Below are 24,230 nucleotides of genomic sequence, written 5' to 3' on the forward strand. Positions count from 1 at the left end.
TATTCAGAATTTGAATTAGTTGAGTTTTGATAGTTCTTTCTAGGGCTTTCTGGTAGCAGCTCAACACTAAAGTACAAATATGTTAGTATAAAAAAATTACCATATCTTACCAGCAATGCTACCCCCACTCTATCCTCAGAACATATAATCAATTTTCGATACTTTCAATAACCTCTGTATAAATACCTTCAAGGGATGGTATAAAGGGGTCAGTTACAAGACTTGGGGATAAAAGGAGGTTCAAGATATTTATGCTTACCATGGCATAGCAGCCATCATTAGCCAAGATAATGATGTCTATAGGAGAAGTGTGGTTGGCAACACAAATCCCACCTTTTTTAGGCTTGTTTTCTCTGTGGAAAGAAAGGAAATTGTAAATCACAGATACTACTTGAATGAACAGATGGTTTGCAATAAAGGTTTTTTTACTATTGTCTGTAGCTAGGTTTCCCACACCGGCCAGTCTAACTGTGAGGTTCACTTGCAAATCATATGGGCCTGTATAGATATATTGCTTTGGGTCAGACAATTGCCAGCACTAGACATTGATTTGCAATTACAATCATTTTTGCCAGCATCTCACTATGTATAAAATACTAAAGTAACATTTATTAATCATTTAATAAAACACTGCTTGGTCAACCCTCTACATCAGGAGTCCCCAACTTACCTGTGAATCACACTTGAATGTAAAAACCATTGGAGAGCCACATTAGCAAGAAAAAGATCCTTGGTGAGACTAATAAGGGCTGTGATAGGCCAAAACGTGAATTTAAGCCAGGAATTTATAAATGGGCACCTACTATGAGGCACTGGGAGCAACATCAATGGAAGTAGAAAGCAAAATGTTGCTTATGAAGCACTGGTTGGGGATCACAGCTTTACATTGAGTTTTTTTTTAATAAAACCAATATAGAGGATTATTAGTTCTGGCTGGGATAGCCACATAAAATTGCTTCTAAGACTACAATTTTTAAGAGAGAACAATATTGAGTGTTGAAATATTAATACATTTTAATACATTTGCATGCTGACTGAAAACACAGAAGGCAAGTTCTAATGTCATTATTAGGATGCAGTGCTGCTGGTTTTTACCATATATTAGTTGGAAATTCCTGGTTACACTGGGTTACACCTCATAGCACCTCAATGACTTTCCTTACTATATGTATTAGAACAAACTGGATTTATGTTTGAAGACTGAATACCTCCCTGATATAGTTGCTAAAAGGGGCGTTTCTGCCATGAGGAAAGGTGAGCACCTTGCCTCAGACGGCAGTTGCCCAGAAGTTACCAGGGGCTGCAAAAAGCAGCTCCTGGTAACTGTAAGAGTCGAATTTCCAATTATGAGATTTGTGCTAGCGATGCGGCGCTCCTGAACACTGGCGATGTTATGGTAAGGACATGGGTTGGAATTGCAAACGCCGCCTCAAGAGGCATTAAATGCCTAAAACGTTCTTGGCTAGTAATGTTAAAGAGAACTTAGTTTACTATTTTTCCAATCTCCCACACCCCTTTGGCTTCATCTGCACTTACCCTCTGGGAAGCCTATAAACCAGTAATTAGAGTGATATTTATTCAGTTAGGCTCCCAGAGGAAGAAAGCCAGGAAAAGGGAGATTAATACCCTGGTTCAGAAAATTGCTACATTGATTGCAATATATGCATATACCCCTATAGAATTCCTTCTCAAAGAAATCCATCACCTACAGAAGGTTTTGGATTTATTAATGCCTACCCATGCAGAAAAAAACTGAGATGGGCTAGACATACAGTCATATGAAAAAGTTTGAGAATCCCTCTTATTTCTTTGGAATTTTGTTTATCATTGGTTGAGCTTTCAAAATAGCAACTTCATCAGTGATATGAAGTTTATTGGATTAACAGAAAATATGCAATATGAATCATAACAAAATTAGACAGGTGCATAAATTTGGGCACCTCAACAGAGATATTACATCAATACTTGGTGGAGCCTCCTTTTGCAAATGTAACAGCCTAAATGCCTCCTATAGCGTTTGACAAGTGTCTGGATGGTGGAATTTTTGACCATTCCTCCATACAAATCTCTCCAGTTCAGTTAAATTTGATCGCTGCCGAGCATGGACAGTCTTCCTCAAATAATCCCATAGATTTTCAATGATATTCAAGTTGGGGGGACTGTGATGGCCATTCCAGAATATTGTACTTCTCCCTATGCATAAATGCCTTTGTAGATTTCCAAGTGTGTTTAGGATCATTGTCTAGTTGGAATATCCAACCCCTGTGTAACTTCAACTTTGTGATTTATGCTTGAACATTAGCCTGAAGAATTTGTTGACACTGGGTTGAATTCATCTGACCCTCGATTTTAACAAGGGCCCCAGTCCCTGACCTAGCCACACAGCTCCACAACATGATGGAACCTCCACCAAATTTGACAGTAGGTAGCAGGTGTTTTCCTTGGAATGCAGTGTTCTTCTTCTGTCATGCAAAGCGCTTTTTGTTATGACCATATAATTACATTTTTGTCTCATCAGTCCAAAGCACTTCCAAAATGACTGTGGCTTGTCTAAATGAGCTTTTGCCTACAACATGATACTCTGTTTGTGGTGTGAGTGCAGAAAGAGCTTCTTTCTCATCACCCTGCCATACAATTTTCTTTGTGCAAATTGCATTGAATTGTAGAACAATGCACAGATTCTTCATCTGTAGCAAGATGTTCTTGCAGGTCTTTGGAGGGGATATTTGGGTTGTCTGTAACCATTCTCACAATCCTCCGCACATGCTACTCCTGTATTTTTCTTGGCCTTCCAGACCTGGGTTTTACAGCAACTGTACCTGTGGCCTTCCATTTCCTGATTACATTCCTTACAGTTGAAACTGTCAGTATAAACCTTTGCGGTAGCTTTTTGTTGCCTTCCCCTAAACCATGATACTGAACAATCTTTGTTTTCAGATCTTTTGAGAGTTGCTTTGAGGATCCCATGCTGTCACTTTTCATACAAGAGTCAAACAGAAGCACAACTTGCAATTGGCCACCTTAAATACTTTTTCTCATGATTGGACACACCTGCCTATGAAGTTCAAGGCTTAACAAGCGAATCCAACCAATTTGGTGTTGCCAGTAATCAGTATTGTGCAGATACATGCATTCAAATTAGCAAAATTACAAGGGTGCACAATTTTTTGCACAGCCAGTTTTTCACAATTGATTTAATTTCATACAACTGAATACTGTTTCACTAAAAATCTTTGTTCAGAAAACACCCCAGTACTCATATGTTCCTGGGAAATGAAAGACATACCACTGTTATCTTTTTGTTGAAATTGGAGTAAATTATTATGCAGGCCAAAAGGGGTTCCCAAACTTTTCATATGACTGTAGACTGTCTAGCCTTGATGAACCTGAGAGAATGCTAGCACATAAATTAAAAGAATGGGACTAATTCCTCTTGATACATAGAGGTTTCCTAAAAGGAAACCCATAAAAGATAGCTGATGTGTTTGCTTTTATCAAAAGCTGTACAATAAACCATCCACCATTTTTATGAAAACTTTTGATGAATTTTTTCTTGACTGTAAAAGCTGGCCATACATGGATTGATAAAAGCTGCTGACAGACCAAGTCGCATTTTATTGGCCCGTTTGTGGGGCCCTCCGACGAGCTTCCCATATCTATATCTGGCTGAAAGTTGTCCAGATGTCAATTGGGCAGGGTTAAAAATCCCATTGGATCGCAGCCGCATCTGTTCGTTGATGCGGTCCCGCGATCCGACCGCACGTATTGCCTGCATTATAATCCGATCATTGGGCCCTAAGGCCCACGATCGGATCAGCCCAATATCGCCCACCTCAATTTGGCCATATTGGGGAGAGATCCGCTTGTTTAGCGAAATCGCTAAATGAGCAGATCTCTATGTGTATGGCCATCTTTAGTCTTCGAAAACGTAATTTAGATATTCTAGGAACAGGTAGGGGATTGTTACCATGAAATCAATCTGTTTGTGGATGACTTGACACTTATCTCCAGACAAATGACTTTACTTCCTAACCTATTTAGAACACTGGAAACTTTTGGGACACTGACAGACCTTATCATTGCAAAACAAAGTCATTGAACATTAACCTTCCACCTGAATTGAAATTGCTTCATCTGAATTTTGAAAAGATTAAAGCGTTTTAAAGAATTAACATATAACATACTATTAGCAAGCACTGGTAAAAGATTTGTGTTTGTTTCAGACTACTTTAGTTTATATACACAAGCTACTGTGTAGCCATGGGGGCAGCCATTCAAGATGTGTGGGGTTTTATCTATCTGCTATGTAACCTGTGCCTTTTCATTTTTTTTACAGCTTCAATGGATGCCCCATGGCAGTTTGTTTGTATAAACTATATGAGTCTTTCTTGGGCAAAAACCACATTCAGTGCAGAGCAAAAGTACAACAAAAGTACATTCTATTTTAATTACTTTGATACACTCAATTTTTTGTAGTTACTTAATTGCCATCCCATTTTATATCACCAATAGGAATTAAGATAAAACATTAATATAATACTCAAAAATTTGGGCCCTCATAATATATACTGGTTAGGATGCATAAACTTGGTTAAACAACCGATTTGCCAAAGCTTTTCTATTTTTTTAGAATTCTCCCAGTCTCCCAGGTCAAGGGACCTTGATCTTCAACAAACACCAGGTCCCTGTGTTTTTCAAACTTAGCAACATGCTGAGACAAAAATTGGTACACCCAAAGGATCCAACGCCTAAAGAAAAACAAAGCAATATGGTATACGCAGTCCAGTGTAGAGAGGAGTGTACAGATCTATACATTGGGGAGAGAAAACAACTGCTCTCCAAGCGAATGGCTCAGCATAGGAGGACGAACTCTATAGGGCAAAACTCGGTCTGTCTTTTTACACCTAAAAGACAAGGGACATTTGAAGATAGCAATGTCCAAATCTTAGATAAAGAAGACCGCTGGTTTGAACGAGGCGTAAATGAGGCTTATACCCCACTTAGTGTGGGGTATATGTCACAGCTATGATATATATGCTTTTAATCATATTTAATAAATGAAGATTTTATTAATTCAGCTGCGGAAATGCTCCACAAGTTCTGTTATGTGTTCATGTGATATTGGCCTGGACCGGGGGAGCGTTGCGTGTAAGCACACAGGTTTGCTGAATCACTCGTGCAGGTGAGAGGGGGAGTGCTCCCATTTGTCTTTCTACTTATATTGATATACCATGACCTGCTATTCATAGTCATATGTTCAATTAATGGCTTATATATGTAAGCAGTTCGGCCATTAGAGGGAGCTAGAGAGTAACAGTAGTTTCATAAGAGTGCGGGAAGGTCCCCAGTGGGTGGAGAATGAGAGGTTATAAAAGTAGAGTGGAGCAAGCAGGGAACCACTGAAGCAGTAGAGTCATCTCCCAGGACAGGTACTGAATGTAGCTAGTGTGAGGCCTAGCAGCTGTAATAGGAAACTCTTGGTGTGTGAGGTGGGTAATTAGCATGGGCAGCTATGGCCTCAACAAGGAGTGAGTGGGCATGGTGACCCAGCGGGTATCCCGTCAGTCAGGATTTAAGAGGATAGGCAAAGCCGAAGGAGAAGCCGACAAAGGGTGTGAGACTTCTACTGGAACCACCTATCATGAGGACAAAGCTTGGGAAGAGGGAGAAGTGCGGACTAGACCCCCTGGTAGGATACTGCAGTCTGTGGTGTGAGTGGGAAGGGACACCGTGGAAACAGAGGAGCACATTGGAGAGGTGCCAGAGTGTATACATCCCCCTGACCAAGTGTAATTATCAGAGGTACCACAAGAGGGAGGCAGTAGAGGAGATCCAAGCCCTGTGCATGTGTTCCGGTTTGTGTGCTAAAGAAGTGTGACAATATTAATAAACAAGTTTTGTGTAACTGCAACTCCCAGCATCTTGTTTCTAATGTAAGTTCCCTTCCTGATGAACAACTTGCATTAAATGGCATAGTTGGCAGGATCAGACCATCCAACTGTGGGACACCCCGGTAAAGTGTGTAGACTGATATAAGCAAAAGTAGAGTTCCTGGCGGCGCCATAGGAACTGTTAATATGGGCAAGCCACTTTGGGTGGTGCTGGCCTTCATGGACTGAGGGGCATGTTCAGAGGAGGGTCTTCCAGAGGAAGAGGCATATGCCTCAGAAGCGACCCGTAGGGTCCATCTAAGAGAGCAGCTACAAAGGTCCGGGGGCCAGATGGTCTTCATCCCAGGGTACTTAGCGAGCTTAGCTCTGTGATTGCCAAACCTCTTTACTTAATTTTTAAGGATTCATTGAGATCTGGCATAGTGCAGAGAGACTGGTGAATTGCTAATGTGGTGCCTCTATTCAAAAAGGATCCCGTTCTCAGCCTCAAAACTATAGGCCAGTTAGTCTGACGTCAGTGGTAGGAAAGCTTTTCGAAGGGTTAATAAAGGATAAAATACTGGACTTCATAGCAAATCATAATACTATGAGTTTGTGCAAGCATGGTTTTATGCGTAATAGATCTTGCCAGACTAACTTAATTTCTTTTTATGATAAGGTAAGTAGAGACCTCAATTCTGGAATGGCAGTGGATGTGATTTAGTTAGACTTTGCTAAAGCATTTGATACAGTGCCACACAAAAAGTTACTGGTTAAATTAAGGAATGTTGGCCTGGAACATAGTATTTGTACCTGGATAGAGAACTGGCTAAAAGATAGACTACAAAGAGTGGTGGTAAATGGAACATTTTCTAATTGGACCAGTGTTGTTAGTGGAGTACCGCAGGGCTCTGTACTAGGTCCCTTGCTTTTCAACTTGTTTATTAATGACCTGGAGGTGGGCATTGAAAGTACTGTTTCTATTTTTGCAGGTGATACTAAATTGTTCAGAACTATAGATTCCATGCAGGATGCTGCCACTTTGTCTAAGTTGGAAAACTGGGCAGCAAACTGGAAAATGAGGTTCAGTGTTGATAAATGCAAGGTTATGCACTTTGGCAAAAATAATATAAATGCAAGTTATACACTAAATGGCAGTGTGTTGAGAGTTTCCTTAAATGAGAAGGATCTAGGGGTTTTTGTAGATAACAAGTTGTATAATTCTGGGCAGTGTCATTCTGTGGCTACTAAAGCAAATAAAGTTCTGTCTTGCATAAAAAAGGGCATCAACTCAAGGGATGAAAACATAATTATGCATCTTTATAGGTCCCTGGTGAGGCCGCATCTGGAGTATGCAGTGCAGTTTTGGACTCCAGTCCTTAAGAGGGATATAAATGAGCAGGAGAGAGTGCAGAGATGTGCAACTAAATTGATTAGAGGGATGGAAGACTTAAATTATGAGGGTAGACTGTCAAGGTTGGGGTTGTTTTCTCTGGAAAAAAGGCGCTTGCGAGGGGACACGATTACACTTTACAAGTACATTAGAGGGCATTATAGACAAATAGCAGGGGACCTTTTTACCCATAAAGTGGATCACCGTACCAGAGGCCACCCCTTTAGACTAGAAGAAAAGAACTTTCATTTGAAGCAACGTAGGGGGTTCTTCACAGTCAGGACAGTGAGGTTGTGGAATGCACTGCCGGGTGATGTTGTGATGGCTGATTCAGTTAATGCCTTTAAGAATGGCTTGGATGATTTTTTAGACAGACATAATATCAAAGGCTATTGTGTAGGGATGCACCAAATCCACTTTTTTGGATTCGGCCGAACCCCCGAATCCTTGGCGAAAGATGGGCCGAATACCGAACCAAATCCGAATCCTAATTTGCATATGCAAATTACGGGTGGGAAGGGGAAAACATTTTTTACTTCCTTGTTTTGTGACAAAAAGTCACGTGATTTACCTTCCCACCCCTAATTTGCATATGCAAATTAGGATTCAGTTCGGCCTAACAGAAGGTTTCGGCCGAATCCTGCTGAAAAAGGCCGAATCCCGAACCAAATCCTGGATTTGGTGCATCCCTACCATTGTGATACTAAGCTCTATAGCTAGTATAGGTATGGGTATATAGAATTTATGTAAAAGTAGGGAGGGGTGTGTGTATGGATGCTGGGTTTTCATTTGGAGGGGTTGAACTTGATGTACTTTGTCTTTTTTTCAACCCAATTTAACTATGTAACTATGTAAGAAGGCTTGGAGCTGTATAATACTATGAATGTGGTTTATTAGACTCCTGAAGCACCCACTATGAATGAACTGCTGGCACATTTCAGAAAGCACTGCAATCCTAGAAAGAGATTGAGAGATATCAATTCTGGACACATCCCATGCCAAACACTGGGGTATAGAAAAGTTTCTGACAGAGCTAAATTAAAAGCAAACGATTGTGAATTTAAAGACACAGAAGATCTTGTGCTGATGGTATTTCTAGTAGTACCATTTTTGACCTCGTGTAAGACAAAACTCAGTAAAGGAAAACCTTTAGTAATAGTCAGGCAATTTATTCATACATAATACAACGTAACAGTTTTGTCTGGGTAAGCTGTTAGAGTAACACACAGAATGTCAGCCAAGGACATACCAAAGACCCACCTCTTGGTCCAAGCGTTATATAGCTTTCAGAAGGAAATACCATACATGGTCTGGCGAGGAGACTTGCTGACATATACATTTATACATTCCTGCAAGATGTGCAGTTTTGCAACATAAGAGATTTCTGGTTCCAACTGTCCACAGCCTCGTAAACATCTGTTGGCTAAACATAGCCATTGTGGTACAGACAGCTATTGAGCAACACTTCTGCAAAAGGGCATAAGAGACATACTGACACTATGCTGACACTCTTCTAAGTAACAGAGTGGAGATCATTTATTTGTATGGCCTAGTATAAGTTATATGAGTGACCATTGTCCACAGTTGACCATTAGCCCTTATAGTCCATCCTGCCTTGGGCCCTATAGCGTTATGGCGTCATAGAGGGCGGGGGTAATAGATATCAACCCTCTGACACTAGCCATTCGTCCGCCATAGGAATTAGACCGTTCCAGATATATTTTATATAAACAGTGCTCAGAGATAAAATTGGGTTCAGCATTACCATTCCTGCACTAAAAGAGAAACTGTTAGCTGATCCTGATTTAACATTAGAGAAAGCTGCGTCAGTCTTCAGAATTAAAGAGACAACAAAAGTCCAAGTTGAAGCTATGGGTGCAAGTGCACCTGAAAGGCACATGCAAGCACTGTCACAGAGTAAATTGAGCAAAGAATATGCACATGACAAAAATTCAGGACATATAAAGCAAAGCATGCAGAAATCACCGGACACACAGAGCTGCAAACAGTGTGGACAAAAGCACAAACCAAGACAGTGTTCAGCTTATGTGGCAACATGTCACAAATGTAGTGGAAAGAATAATTTTGCCAAGTGCTGCAGAACAAAAGATCCTTTTTGAAAAAGAATAAAGAGAAGTCAAAGGAAATAGACTCTGTGTTTATTGATGTCTTGCAGGCAGCAAATACATGTACACAGGCCCAGAAACTAGATGATGTCTGGTATATAGAGCTACACAACAATAATTGATGCAGCAGCACTCCGAACCTTGATTTAAACTTTTATTTGTGCAAAAAACACGGCAAATTTTTTTGTACAAATAAAAGTTTAAATCAAGGTTCAGAGTGCTGCTGCAGCAATTATTGCCTTATGGATTCAACCTCTGCAGAGAGGACTACATCGTGCACCAGAAGCTTAAAACAGGGGATTAGTGTGAGTGCGGCACTTCATTTTTTACTTTTACTGGTATATAGAGCTAGATACTGGAGCAGAAGCTAATGTATTACAAATTGCAACGGTTAATACTCTTTCCACTTCTGTGAAAATTGAACCAACTACCACTGTTTTCATTTCCTATGCGGGTACAAAACTGATTCCTAGAGGCTGTACAACTTTGGAAGTGGTGGCAAAAGGGCAACCAAGAAAACTCAAATTTTTCTTCACAAATAAAAATACAACACCTATTTTAGGAAGGAAAACATGTATAGATCTACAGCTCATTCAGAGAATAGTTTTTGAAGGACTTGGTTGTTTTCCAGGAAAACATCACATATATGTAGAATCTACCGTGCCACCTGTCATACATGATTGTAGGAAAATTCAATATGCCTTCATAGACAGATTTAAGCAAACTATTTTAGAACTTAAAGAGACAGGAGTTGTGAGTTCTGTGACTGTACCTACACCCTGGGTGAACAATCTTACAGAAAAGAAAAAACAGAAACCTCAGAGTCTACTTGGATCCCAGAGAACTTAACAAAGCTATAAAAAGACAACATTTCTCAATTCCTACACCTGAGGATGTGCCATCCAAACTAAGTGGAAAAAATTCTTTACCATCCTCTCTAGATGAACAATCATTATTGTTGTGCACCCTTAACACACCATGGGGGCGCTACAAATTCAATTGGCTACCATTTGGAATAAAGTCTGCTAGTGAGATGTTTCAGCAGAAAAATGCAGAAGCTTTTGGAGACATTGAAGGCATCCACATCATAGCAGATGATATGATTATAGCTGCTTCTGCTAAGCAAGAATATGATGAAATTCTGAACAAAGCTATAGAGAGAGTCCAAAAGCTTAATATCCAGTTCAACAAGGATAAAATCCAATACTTGGTGAAAGAAGTTAAATACATGGGCCACATCATAACTTCAGATGGTGTCATACCTGACAATACCAAAATCTCAGCGATACTAAATATGCCTTCACTGCATGTTAACAAAAGTCTAGGTATTTAGCACAATACATACCTCAAGAAGCATCCTTAACTGCACCTTTGAGAATGCTCCTTAGAAAAGACATTGTGTGGCAATGGGGGCCAGAGCAGGACAAAGCCCTAAATTCTCTGCAGAGCAGCCTGACACTATCCAGAGCAGTTGATACCAAAAATTTTTATTTTGGGGTTGACTTGCCCCTTAATATACATGAGTAGTTTGTTAATATGTGAAGTTTTTGTAATTTGTTTATACTTTTTGCATATTTTGATTTGCTAAAACTGAATGGTATCTCTGTTTCTTGTGAAGTTATGAGGAACTGACACTCCTGTTGCAGTATGATAAAATACATTAGTAGAAGAAACCTTGAATGATAATTTGTAGTGGACATGTATAACAGTTTGATCTGAGGGAAATAACTTTTTATACTTCAGCTTTAAGAAAAAAATAAAAATTTAGTAAAACTACTGTGTTGCACATAGCACAACATTAATACAGTAGTAATAAGCATAACCTGGGTGTCAGTGGCATTTATACTGCATCCACAGGCCTAAGTAATCTTTAGCTGATGGAATGTTTTTCCCAGCTATTCATAACATAAGAGGGTATTGGTCAGATATGGATAGTGAAGAGTATTGTTTTTGATCCAGACACAAGCAAAAAGGCTTATTACTCTTTTAAACTGATGGATGTGTTAGCATATTATCTCTCTCTGTAAGCTATACATTATAGAGACCTCATCCCAACTGTGTCAAATAAATATATCCATATTTGTGTTTATTATTGTAGTGGTGCTATATTAATGCAATGAAATATGTGTGTGTGTGTGTGTGTGTGTGTTTAGATGCGTTAAGGTCATATGAACAGACATTTTCTCTCAGTAATCCAAACATATGATTGGTGTTATTATATTCTGCAGAAGTGTTAGTTTTACTGCATTCACTCACTTGTTGTGGTACTGAATTGCACTAGAGAGAGCTCTGGCACATATACGACAACACATCAGGTGAACCAGTTCACTGAACCAACTTTTCATCCTGTGAGAGAGAAGATATATGCATGTAGTTTTTTATGAACAACAACTACAATAAAGATTTTTTGCACTTTTGAAAACATAGTGTAAAAATATTAGATCAAACAGTTTCTGCAGTGCAATAAAAAGTACAACTGGAATAATATGAACAGGTCAGTTGACAAGATTCGTGAATCAATCTAGAATGTTGCAGCTAGGTATACACAAATTCCTGACTGGGTTTGGAATTCAGCCAAATCCAAAACTTTTTTTTTTTTTTTGAGCAGGATGTGTATTTGGCCAAAACATTAATCCAGGCTGAACCAAATCTGAAACCAACAGAAGTTCACAATTACCTTTCACATGCTGGGGATTTGGTTTGAGATTCAATCAAATCACCCAAATATTTTCTGGTAGATTTTGGTATTTTGCCAAAATCTAAAATTCGAAATTCAGTACATTCCTAGTTTCAGAAAATTATAGTTGTCTATGAAGATTCTCATCCAGGTCATGATATACACTATCTAGTAGAATTCAAATGCAACTGGACATTTAGATTTTTTTTTTTTTTTTAAACCATTTCGCCACTCATCCAAGTGGCTTCTTTAGTTCAACTGAATTGATAGGGAATTCCCTGACATTTAATCACTTTAGGGTAGTAAAGTCACACATATCCAATCACAATGGTTCCATTGAACATCAGAAAGGTGTTGGCTGAAACTCACAGATGTGTGAAAGTGTGATCCAGTGGTGACCACAATGGTACCATGATTTTCATTGAGGCAGGTATTAATCAAGTTTGTTCCTTACTGGATCTATACCTTAGTACCACAAGCACAAGGAAGTATTTTATAGACAAAAAACATGGCTGTGCCATGAATTTGCCTGTGTCTCCAATTGTAGTGAACCTTTACATGGAAGAAATGGAAAAGAAAGTCCTGAATACCTTCAAGGGAACAGCACCAAGTCATTGGTTCAGATATGTGAACAACACCTGGGTCAAAATGAAAGCACATGAGGTTCCAGCTTTCACTCAACACAAACTCAGTGGACAAAAACATCAAGTTCACTAGGTAAGACGTGAAAGATGGCAAACTGGCATTTTCTGCTAATAAAACGCAAGGGACTGTCCCTGCTTGCACCTGCCCTTTGAGTGCCAGTGATTTCTTACAAACAGGCATTTGTGGACTGTGCAATAGTTATCAAAGAGGGGGGAAACCAGGATATTGAAGTATACAGGAAATCCACTCACAACAATCAGTATTTGTTGTTTGAATCCTATCACCTAAACTGAGGGTTACAGCATGGGGCTGAAACTGTAGCAATTAGTGTAGAAGCAAAAGAGAAAGAATACAAACATCTAAATGGATCTCTGATAACTTGTGGATACCTGGACTGGGTCCTAATCAAAACAAAATCAAAGCCAAGCAAAATTACCAAGAAATAGAGGGGAGGGGCATAGCAGGGAAAGCATCATATTCATCCCATGTGTGGCCTGAACATCAGAAAAACTTGGTGCGACCTAAATAACCAACACCAAAGCACATGAAAAGCAATGTGGTCTATGCTGTCCAGTGTAGTGAAGAGTGCTCTGATCTATACCCTGGGGAGACAAAACAGTGGCTTGAAAGAGGCCATTTATGCCAAACTGGAGAAATCATCCATGAACAGGGGAGGGGCCCTGCAACACTGCTTGCCATCAATCTACAATGCCACTTTGGCATTCTTAGCCCTTCGACTTCACAATAATTCACACTTCCAGGCATATACATTGAAACACCTGCCTCAATGAAAATCATGGAACCATTGTGACTGGATTACACACATATCTGTATTTCATCCAGCACCTTACTGAAGTTCAGTGCAACCATTATAATTGTATATGTGTGACTTTACTACCCTCAAGGGTTTAAATGCCAAGGAATTCCCTACCAATTCAGGTGAACTACAGAGGCCACTCGGACGAGCAGTGAGAAAAGCACAAGAAAATATCCAGTTGACTTTCATTTAATTCTACTAGAATTATAGTTCCACAGTTCTGCAGCCTAATCTACCAAAACCAATGCCAGTGATTTGCTAGTCAAATTCTCCAGCATGTTTAGAAATTGCTATAAAAATAAAAAAGGAACCAAAATCTAGGACTTGTGTAACATAATGAGTTAATGTATGAAATACAGGAAGGTTTTCCCACTGTTCAAAAATAAAATATGAAAGAGAAAAGGGAAATCATGTATGTAATCAGAAAACATTCTTACTGGAACTGTTGGAGGGCAAAGTAATTTTAATAAAATGCTAAAGGGAGGGTGGAATAAATCTTTTTTTGGACAACAATAATTGTGTGATTATTGGTGCAATTTGTTTGCAATTTTTTTAAAAAAAAAGAAAAGTGGGGAACAGTGCATCAAAAGGTAAGGCAACTTAATAGAAACCAGTATTGGCTATCATGCATATCATACCTGGCTGGTATTTTATAAACTTTCTTATTATTATTGAAGAAACATGAAAATATAGGAAAGTCAGTATTTTTTCACCAGAGAAGGTGCCAACCCAAGCTACAAGCCTTAAAAACACATAACTGCTTGCCACTGGTAAAAACCATGAGCTGTGAGCAGCTTGAATCTGGAATTGAGCCAATTTACCGGGTTTACTGAAAGGCAAGGTTCATAACTTAAAATCCTTTTTTTTTTATTGTCAGCACTGGTTAATAAAATAAAAGCACATTATAATGTTACCTGCTGTTTGGCAGCTGTCCAACAAGTGTCGCTCCTAATACTAGCCAGCTGATCCCAATTGTTGCAAGTGTAATACTGAAACATATAAATCAAAAATGATAAATGTCTTGGAGTTGCAGGTGGTACAAACTGGACCCCAAAAATGGGCAGTTCAATTAATATTTTTGCATTATTTTTTTAAATGCATAAGTTAATAGTGCTCCTATAGCAGAATCTTTTATTGAAATCTGTTTCTCAAAAGAGCAAAACTATTTTTTATATTTCATTTTGAAGTTTGACATTGGGCTAGATATGTTCTTAGTTTTCCAGGTGCCCCAACCATGTGACTTGTGCTCTAATAAACTTCAGTCATTCTTTACTGCTGCACTCCAGCAGCCTATCAACAAAACAATGTGAAGTTAACAGGATAACAACTCCCTGACACCTGCATTGCTAGAAATGCTCTCATGTCTGCTTAGTGGTACATATGAGTAAAGCACTCAATATTAAAACACCCAACCATATTAAAGCCAAACCACGACAAATCCGGTTACGTTTATTAGGATAAACAATATCTTATCTGAAATCAGTTCCATTGCTCTTTCTGAAAGCACATAATCAGGCACAATAGCCCGAGAGGGCTGCCACACACTAATATTATAACTAAAAAAAATACATTTATTTTAAAATATAACAAACTTTAAAATGGAAGACTAAATCACCTGCAAGGTACACAGTGTAACGTAGTAATAAAAACAATACGTTAAAAATCACTACAAAATCCCTTTAACATATAAATTAGTTTAGTATTACAAAGTACATGCAAGGGTGTCTGTTTGTACCTGTACCTATTAAAGATAAGCACATGTTCTGTACAAAAAAGAGTGAAGATTTAATCTACTTTACATAACCAGGACCTCTCTGTACCCCATGTTGCATGCCCAAGTACCCAGGACTGACTGGGATTGGAACTGAACATATTGAATGCCCTGGTTGCTACCTGGATTTAGCATTTTAACAATTTTAAAAACAGCTAGAACGTTTTATTCAGTGATGAATTTAGTATTATGTCAGGAGTATTCAAATCCACTACAGGCTATACCAAACCAAGCCCAACTTTAACAATCTTACCGCAAAGGCAGGAGAATACAGTAGCGCACACACAATCCCAGAACCCAGATGAGTGTGACTCGGAGACTGACATAGTGGAAGTTGTTGTTGGTCCTAGTTAGAAGGTTCCAAGAGATGAGCTCTTCTGAGGAAAACCTCTGCGTGACCTCGTCTTCAACAATAGCTTCAAATCCCTTTTTTGCAAAATAGAAGACATCACCAAGCTCAAAGTCTCCTTCCCGTATGTCCTGACTCCTACTTTGTCTCAAGCATTCAATTTCTGTCTCCATTGGGGACTTATCTCTCTGGATGATACCTTAGTAGGAAGAAACAAAAAAGGAGGAAGCATTCCAATTGTTTCATCTGTTTATATATGAGGAAGGATTATAGCAAATGTATCTTGATATATACTGTAAAGTATATGTTTGTTGTTACTTTTCACAGGAAGATATCTGAAGGCCAAAGGTGCACATGGTCCCTGCCAGTGTAAGAAGGCTATTAAACACATTTGCACTAAGAGGGTTTTGAGGCCATGTCTATTAGCCAACCGATTTATATAATTTTTATATTCTTAATTCTGGAAAAACAAGGCCGATAACTTCCGAAACATACGTCTTTACTTTCAGCACTGGCTAAAAGCATATATTCATACAGTCATTCAAAGATGTCCAGCCTGCAGTTTGGCAGCTGTCCAAGTGTGGGAGGTGCTTTTTACTTTCTATGAATTGCAAAATACTAAAGTATAATTCATCTTTGTATCATCTTTATTGAGTATTAGGTACAGCTCAGTCAGGATTTATTTTACGATCTCTAGGTCAGGGTTGTATGTAACCACTAGAATAGAATACATTGGTCTCTCCTTGTATTTCAATGTTACATCTGGGAATTCCAACTGTTCTTTGTGTCCATATCCCTGCTTTATATAGGTTTGTTTGAGACTGGTTAGAATTTGGCTTGTTTCTGTGTGTTGTAGGAAAGATACTAAGGAATTGTTTGGGGTAAAAGCTATTCCTTCTAAGGTAAGATGGATTGCAAATTGGTTTTAAGGGATATTTCGTTTCTGGAAAAGCAGAGCTTCAGTTTTATGGTAATGTAGAATATATTGTAATCAGAGTGGATTTTTAGCAGAGCCTCATTTTGATCAGTCCAGATTATTGATATATCATCTATGTAGTCTGTATTTTTATTTACACAAGTTAGCCAATATACAGTATCAAGTAACCATTAAAAAAGGAATTAATGAAATTCAAAAAATGCACACTAGGAATTCAAACATCATTGCAAACTACCTTCATAAGTACTACATACCTGTTAATAATAATTAAGGAACCAGATATGCTGTGACATTCTCAGGAGCGCTCCATTTCAGAGCACTCTGCCAAGATGACAGTGCCCATGGCCATGTCAGCTCACCACTTGACATCATCACGCTGTGGTCAGCATGACAACTTAAAATAACAGGATGCCCAAGACTTGGGTTTAATGCCAGAATACATCCTTCTTAAATTGTTTACTGGGTGTGCTATATTTGTTCTACTGAATGATCCTTGATCCTGACTACATATTTTCACTGTCTGCTCTGACTGTTGTCCTCACTCTGGCCAACCAGAACTGCTAGGCTGTGAGAGTATATTTGGGCCATAGTCCCTTCTGAGGAAGCACCAGTAGATTTAAGAGAACATTTTTTGCAGCATGACCACTTGCATGGAGGCCTACAAAGCTCAGCAGGTTTGCATAGACCCATTTCTCCCAGATGCCTACTGCCTCTCCAGTCTTTGTAGATCCCACTCTTTTGGCTTCTGGGTTGGCTAAAGGACCCCATACTCTGCCACCTCCTTGCAACAACAGGGATCTTCAGACCTGCCAAAGCTTTGTGAACCAGCACATAATACAATCATTTTTTTTTTAACAATTATTTTTATTGAGTTTTCCAAGTGCATATACATCTGTGTTCATGCTCAATAAACTTTGACATAATCAAATAACAGTGTCTATCAGTCATTGACATACATTTTACACATTACAGAGGACAATAACTCAGGCGTTACATGGCATTACAATCTGCAAATGTCATTTTTAAACATGAACTTACATACATTGTTGTATTTACGAGTACATGCTCCCAATACAATTCCCCCAACCTAACCCGAACTGGCGGGCAACCATACCTAAACCGAGAGGTGTATTACCTTTGTTATCGATTAAACTCTTATATTTGTTAAACAAAAAAAAAAACAACTCCATTCTAAGCTCTTGGTTACCTCCATGTGTGTTTCTCATCTACCTATTTTGGGGGAGGTGTGTATCCATCCAATCATTCCAAATAGCATCAAACTTAGCCGGACAACCTCTTTTTAAGTACGTTAATTTATACATAGGGATATTGTTATTTACCATATCTATCCATTTCTTTTTTGTGGGCGCTGCAGTAGCATTCCAGTTAGTAGCTATCAATTGTTTGGCATAGACAAATAAAACCGACAGGAGACTTCTAGTTTTACGTGTAGGGGTTATACTTTCAACATAATTAAACAGAATAGGTAGAGGATCCAGAGTCAAAGGGATAGAAGAAACCTCCATACATTCAGCTAGGATCTCTTTCCAAAATATTTGGAGCTTACAACATGACCAGACCATATGCATAAAAGAGGCTGGAGTTTGATGACATTTAGGGCATTCATCAGGAATGGTGTTGGATATTAAGGATAACCTGTGTGGTGTGAGGTAAGTCCTATGTAAATATCTGAATTGTATCATTTTATCCCTAACACTTATAAGAGATCCAAACGCTGACTCCAAAACTTCTTCCCACAAATCTGGGGTTAAAGTTGGTATATCTACATTCCATTTCAAGTATAATTTGGGGAGTATTTGTGGCATAGAAAGATTAATTAATTTATACAATTGGGACATAGGTTTACGCAATCCTTGAGTATGGACATAATCCTCTAACTTGATGGGACTAGTTTCTATATTTGGAAAAGGTAGTTGGGCCTGGGTAGCGTGACGTAACTGTAAATACCTGAAAAACATTCGATTCGGGAGACCAAATTTGGATTTAAGATTGTTAAAAGATATTAATTTCCCTTGGTCAATTATATCACCTATGTACTTTATTTGATATTTTGCCCAAAGTTGAGGGTCAGGGATCGTTAACAAGTGAGGTAAATTCGGATTGAACCATAAGGGAGAACATTTTGAGCAGTAAGTTTTTTCTTTGCGAAAACATTTTTGAGCTAGTTTCCAGTCAGCAACAGTGGCTTTCATTAATGGTGTAACCCATCTGTTTACCCCTGCTCCCCTGTATAAAAGGTTTTTTAAAGCTTCTGAGGACCCTAGTATATGAGATTCCAAAATGGTAGCTGTGTTTGATTAAGGCGTTTGGAAAGTATTTTTGCCAAAATTTTGGCATCGACATTTATCAATGAAATGGGCCTGTATGATGAACAGTGCAAGGGGTCTTTTCCTGGCTTGAGAAGTAATGTAATCAATGTTTCACTCATGGAACTCGGCAGTGCTACCCCCTCCAAAACATCATTAAACAACTTTTTTAATTATGGCATTACCAATGTCCCATGTATCCCATACCATTCTGATGGTAAACCATCCAACCCTGGCGACTTCCCACGGGGGAAAGCAGATATAGCATCCAAAATTTCCTGATCAGTAATTGGTTGATTCAGAAACTCCCTTTCCTGGGTCCCTAACTGGGGTAACGGAATATCTTGTAAGTAATTGAAAATGTCCTTCTGGCTATGCTTAATTTTGGATGAATAAAGTTGTTTATAGTATGACACAAATACCTCATTAATTTTATCCGGGGCAGTAATTACACTATCTTGACTATCCTTGATGGCAGGGATAGTAATACTGGCTCTATCTAGTTTAGTTAACATTGCCAATAATTTCCCATTTTTTTCCCCAGAAGCAAAAACATTTGCACAATGATATAACAATTGTTTATTGACCACCTCAGTTTGGGCTAGCGCATGTTTTTGCAACATAAGTTGGAAGTCTTGTTTGGTTTCCGGGTAGGGTTTTGAATAAAGAGAGTTTCTGACAGGCATAGCTGTTTTTGGATGTCGGTTATATTATTAAGGGCATTTTTATTATACTGCTTTATACATATATAGATATATACTTCCCTCTAGAATATGCCTTAAGGGTGTCCCATTCAATCTGCATGGATGCTGTGCCCTCATTAATACTTATATGTTCCTTAAGAGCCTCATTCACCTCTTCTGTTATTTTGGGTTGTTCAGTCCAGAACCGACTAAGTTTCCAGATCTTGTTGATCGGAGAGGTTAAACTAATAACTTGCAGTAAAATTGGAGCATGATCCGATATTCCACCTGGTAAAATTTCAATTTTCTCTAAATAACTGGTAAATTCAGGGTTGCCCAAAGCTAGATCAATCCTAGACACAGTACTGTATGAGGCTGAGAAACATGTAAATTGTTTCTTGTCTGGGTGTTTGGCTCTCCATAAATCCGTCAATGCAAAAGTGTTAGCCCAAGTGGCCAATGCAGAGGTAGAGCGCAAACCCCCTTTCAATCTATCCACGTCTGCATGCATGAGTCTGCATCCACGTCTGCATGCTGAGTTAAAGTCTCCCATCATTACGAATGGTGCTAAAGGAAGTGTAGCTATTTTTTCCATAATGTGGAATAGTAATGTGTCGGAAAAGGGGGGAGGATTATAAACATTTACAACAATAAACATTTTGTGATACAGCATACGCAGAATAATTATGTATCGACCTTCCTTATCACATATTACTTTGCTCACTGAGTAATTGCATGACTTAGCAAACATTATGGACACCCCCCTAGAATACATAGAGTGCATGGAATGATACGAGTCTGCTAACCAAGGTCTCCGAAGTGCTTGTTGTACCTGTATATCAGCATGAGTTTCTTGCAACATATAACCTGTGGTTTATGTTGCCTGATAAAGTTAAATACTAGACACCTCTTGACAGGGTCTCTCAATCCTCGGACATTCCAGGATAGGAAAGTCAGATTAGCCATTATTCAGGTAAATCATCTTTCCCAGAGTGTAACCCCAAGTCACCTGTAACCCAGAGCCTATGTCACCCTTCATAAGAGTCGACAAAAAACAACTTGTATTCCTTCGTAGAGATCTTTCCGGTTTGGAAAATGATTGGCCAGAACAAAAAAAATTCCCCACTTTCCCCCTACCCCACCTGACCACCCCAATTGCGGACAAGTATGAACCCATAAAAAAACCACAAAAAAAATTTCCTACTGAGACGTGGGAAGAGGAGGAAAATAAAGAAAAACACCAGACCAGCAGTACACTGCCCAAATAACCAAGAAATAAAGTGGTGCTCATCACTTCTTAACATAGCATATTGAGTGAGCTAAACTGTAGGCAATTTTAAAAGGGAAAAATAAACCTCATCAGGTATCCTTTTGTTGTGGTCGTCCATGAGATGCCTCCGATGGTTGATCACTGTGTGGAGTGTGTGGCTGGCGGTCAAGCCATTCATGCGTCTCCTCTGGGTTATTAAAGAAATACACCTTTTCGCCTGTAACCACCCGTAGTTTTGCTGGAAATAGCATGGTGTACGTAATTTGGCATTTTCTCAAAGATTCCTTCACTGAGGCGTTCTTCTGGCGTTGCTTACGTACTTCCAACGAAAAGTCCGGATAGATAGATATTCTTTGATTCTCCATCATAATATTTCCCGCCTTCCTGGCAGCAGTCAATGCAATGTCCCTGTCCCTGTCCCTGTAATTTAATAGCCTTGCCACAATCGGTCTTGGATGGGCACCAGGCGGAGGGGCACGCCCAGGGACCCTATGGGCCCGTTCAATCACAAATGTAGAAGTGAAAATTTCTTGCCCGAATAACTTAACCAGACAATTTTCTAGAAAGTGCTCCATATTGCTACCTTCCACTTTTTCCGGCATGCCAACAACCCTGATATTATTGTGCCTTAACCGATTTTCTATATCATCCACCCGTGTCTCCAAGGCATTAAGATGGCGGGTTACTTGCTCTAGTTTGCGTGGCATGGGCTGGACTGTGTACTCCATATCAGAGATACGGCGCTCTCTCAGCTTTTGCATATCTTGCTTAAGAATCGCAAAACTAGTGCCCAGTTCTTCCAATTTCTGCACCACAGTAGTGTGATTTTGTGAAATAAGGAGCATTACCTCTGACAGGGTTGGTTCAGGTAGTTGGGCCTCAGGGGTCGGAGCCGCCAACTTCTTTGTAGCAGCTATATTACGGATTGGAGATAACTGCATTGAGGGAGCTGGAGGGGAAGATCTTGCAAACTTACTCAGTGAGACGAGGTTGATTTCAACGCGTTGCCATCTTGAGAATCCTCACACTCTAGATAAGTCAATTTTGATTTTGGAGGATTGCCTCTATTCCGCCTCATTGCATCAGTGCATGAAGCTTAACCAGCCTTCATCTGTATGCGAGGTAAATTTCACTCAAAATAGCCCACTTCAGGGTAAAAAAACAGGGTATCTGTAGCGGAGCTCTCACCACTGCATGCTATCCGGAGCTCATCCAAGCCACGCCCCACATAATACAATCTTAATGGCAACCTAATCACTATGCTTCTGAATGAGCTACAGTGCGGTAAGTCATCTCTATGTTAGAGGGCAAAGCTCTGGAATGGGCATATCCATTCTGGGAAAGGAATTAATCTCTAATTCAGGATGCCAAACCTTTTGGACTGTTATAGATGCTCCTGGCCGTGTTCCAATTGCGCCAAGGGAACTGTAGTGCTAGCAAGTATGCTGTTGATTTCAGAATCTTCATGACAGAAACCAACTAGAACAATGAGGTGTAGGTGGCTGTCTTTTTATTAGGGACTGCCCAATCCAATACATTTAAAGATGATCTTGTTTCCAGAAATCTCCCTTAACAGCTGGAGGATCTGATCACTCTTGCCATCATGGCGGACACCCGAGAACACCAAGCAGATAAAGAGAGTGGCAAGAGATTCCAACCCATACTGGCATTTTCGGATTCACTGGATTTCAGAGACCTCTTCTTCAAAGCTCTCATTCTCCTTTTACCTCCTCTAAGGAACCCATGCAGATTGGGAAGGCACATCTCTCTGAACAGCAGAAATAAGCACGGCTCATTTTGTCAATAACTGCTTTTTGAAGCAGGGAAACACGAGTTCCTATGTAAGATTGGGGAGTGTTATATGGGCGTTATAAAACCTTCTTCCCATAAGCACTCTCACAGATTCCTGCTTCAAGTTCAGTCTTTTCCCTTTTTTCCCATGTCTACCACCTTGCAGGTCTTGGCGATTAATCATAGACTGCTGATGCCTGAAATAATATGTAATGTAATGCACCTGCTGTCTTCCAAGAATTTATCAATGTTGTTATATTCAAAAACATGTTGGATCAATCAGTAGTAGCCTACCTAGACAATATCCTGTTTTTCTCCAAAGATTTTAACAGTCACAGAGCTCAGGTGTGAGTTCTTTCCTAATTGAGGGAAAATTCTCTCTACACTAAACTGGAAAAGTTATTTTAGAAGCATCTAGGAAACACACAGGAAATTCTATAAGTGGGCATGGAACCCATGACCTGAAAGCCCTTTTATTTTCAAAAGTTTGTGCCAGGCGAATGACGTTATCACGCCAGCATCTATACGCTGACGTCGTTCCACATGGATCATGGGCGCCGCCATCTTGGAAAGTATTCCGCCAGTGACGGGAGTGCCAACAGCACTCCTGACAGTACCCACTCTCCCAGGGGGGCCACTAGACCACCACCTCATGGTTTCTTTGGAATTCCCTTACCTGTTGAGGAGCATGGACATCTGCCTGTTTTATCCAAAAGCACTCCTCGGGACCAAAACCCTTCCATTGAATCAGGAATTGTAGAGACCCTCTAGAGATTCTTGAGTCTAAAATCTTCTCTACCTCGTATTCTTATTGGCCATCCATAGAGACAGAAGCAGGAGGAGGTTCCGTAGAGAAGTGATTTAGGATTGCTGGTTTCACCAGGGATATGTGAAATACTTTAGGGATTCGCATCTCAGGGGGAAGCTGAAGTCTGACAGCCACGAGATTAACAACCTCCACAATGGAATATGGACCAACAAATTTTGCACCCAACTTGGGGGAAGGAATCTTAAGACGAATGTTCCTCGTTGAAAGCCACACTTTAAATTTGTCCCCAATTTTATTTTAAGGAGAAGATTTCCATCTTTGATCAGCATAATTCTTGTGGGACAAGGAACTTTTCTCCAAGTTTGCTTTGGTAGCTGACCAAATGGCTGACATGTGGGCTGCATGATCATGGGCTGCTAGAACATCAGACAAGAGGAAGTCCTGAGGGAAAGCTTGTGGATGTTGTCCGTACACAGTCAAGAAGGGCAAAGTCCCAGTGGAAGCATGACAGGCATTGTTAAGAGAGAATTCTGCCCAAGAGAGTAGATCGGCCCAATCGTCCTGACAGAGGGATACAGGACTTCTCAGGAACTGTTCCACCGCTTTGTTTACTCTTTCAGCTGCTCCATTGGACTGAGGGTGATAGGCAAAGGAGAACTAGAGAGTGATACCCAGGTCTTTACACAAAGAGTGGCAGAACTTGGACACAAACTGGGAACCTCTGTCTGATACAATCTCTGCTGGGAAGCCATGAAGACGGAAGATATATTGAATGAACAACTGAGAGAGTTCAATGGCAGAGGGA

The 24,230-nt window shown here is 39.7% G+C and overlaps 1 protein-coding gene across 1 annotated transcript in view; it reads right to left on the bottom strand.

The window, feature by feature from the left end:
• gpat3.L (glycerol-3-phosphate acyltransferase 3 L homeolog) overlaps positions 1 to 24,230 on the bottom strand; it is a 253,658-nt gene that overhangs the window by 127,234 nt on the left and 102,194 nt on the right. The window contains 4 exon segments of the mRNA NM_001094023.1: positions 260 to 353; positions 11,646 to 11,735; positions 14,443 to 14,517; positions 15,553 to 15,847. Of these exon segments, the coding sequence (NP_001087492.1) occupies positions 260 to 353; positions 11,646 to 11,735; positions 14,443 to 14,517; positions 15,553 to 15,847 (554 nt within the window).

Source organism: Xenopus laevis, chromosome 1L (assembly GCF_017654675.1).
Source record: "Xenopus laevis strain J_2021 chromosome 1L, Xenopus_laevis_v10.1, whole genome shotgun sequence".
NCBI lineage: Eukaryota > Metazoa > Chordata > Amphibia > Anura > Pipidae > Xenopus > Xenopus laevis.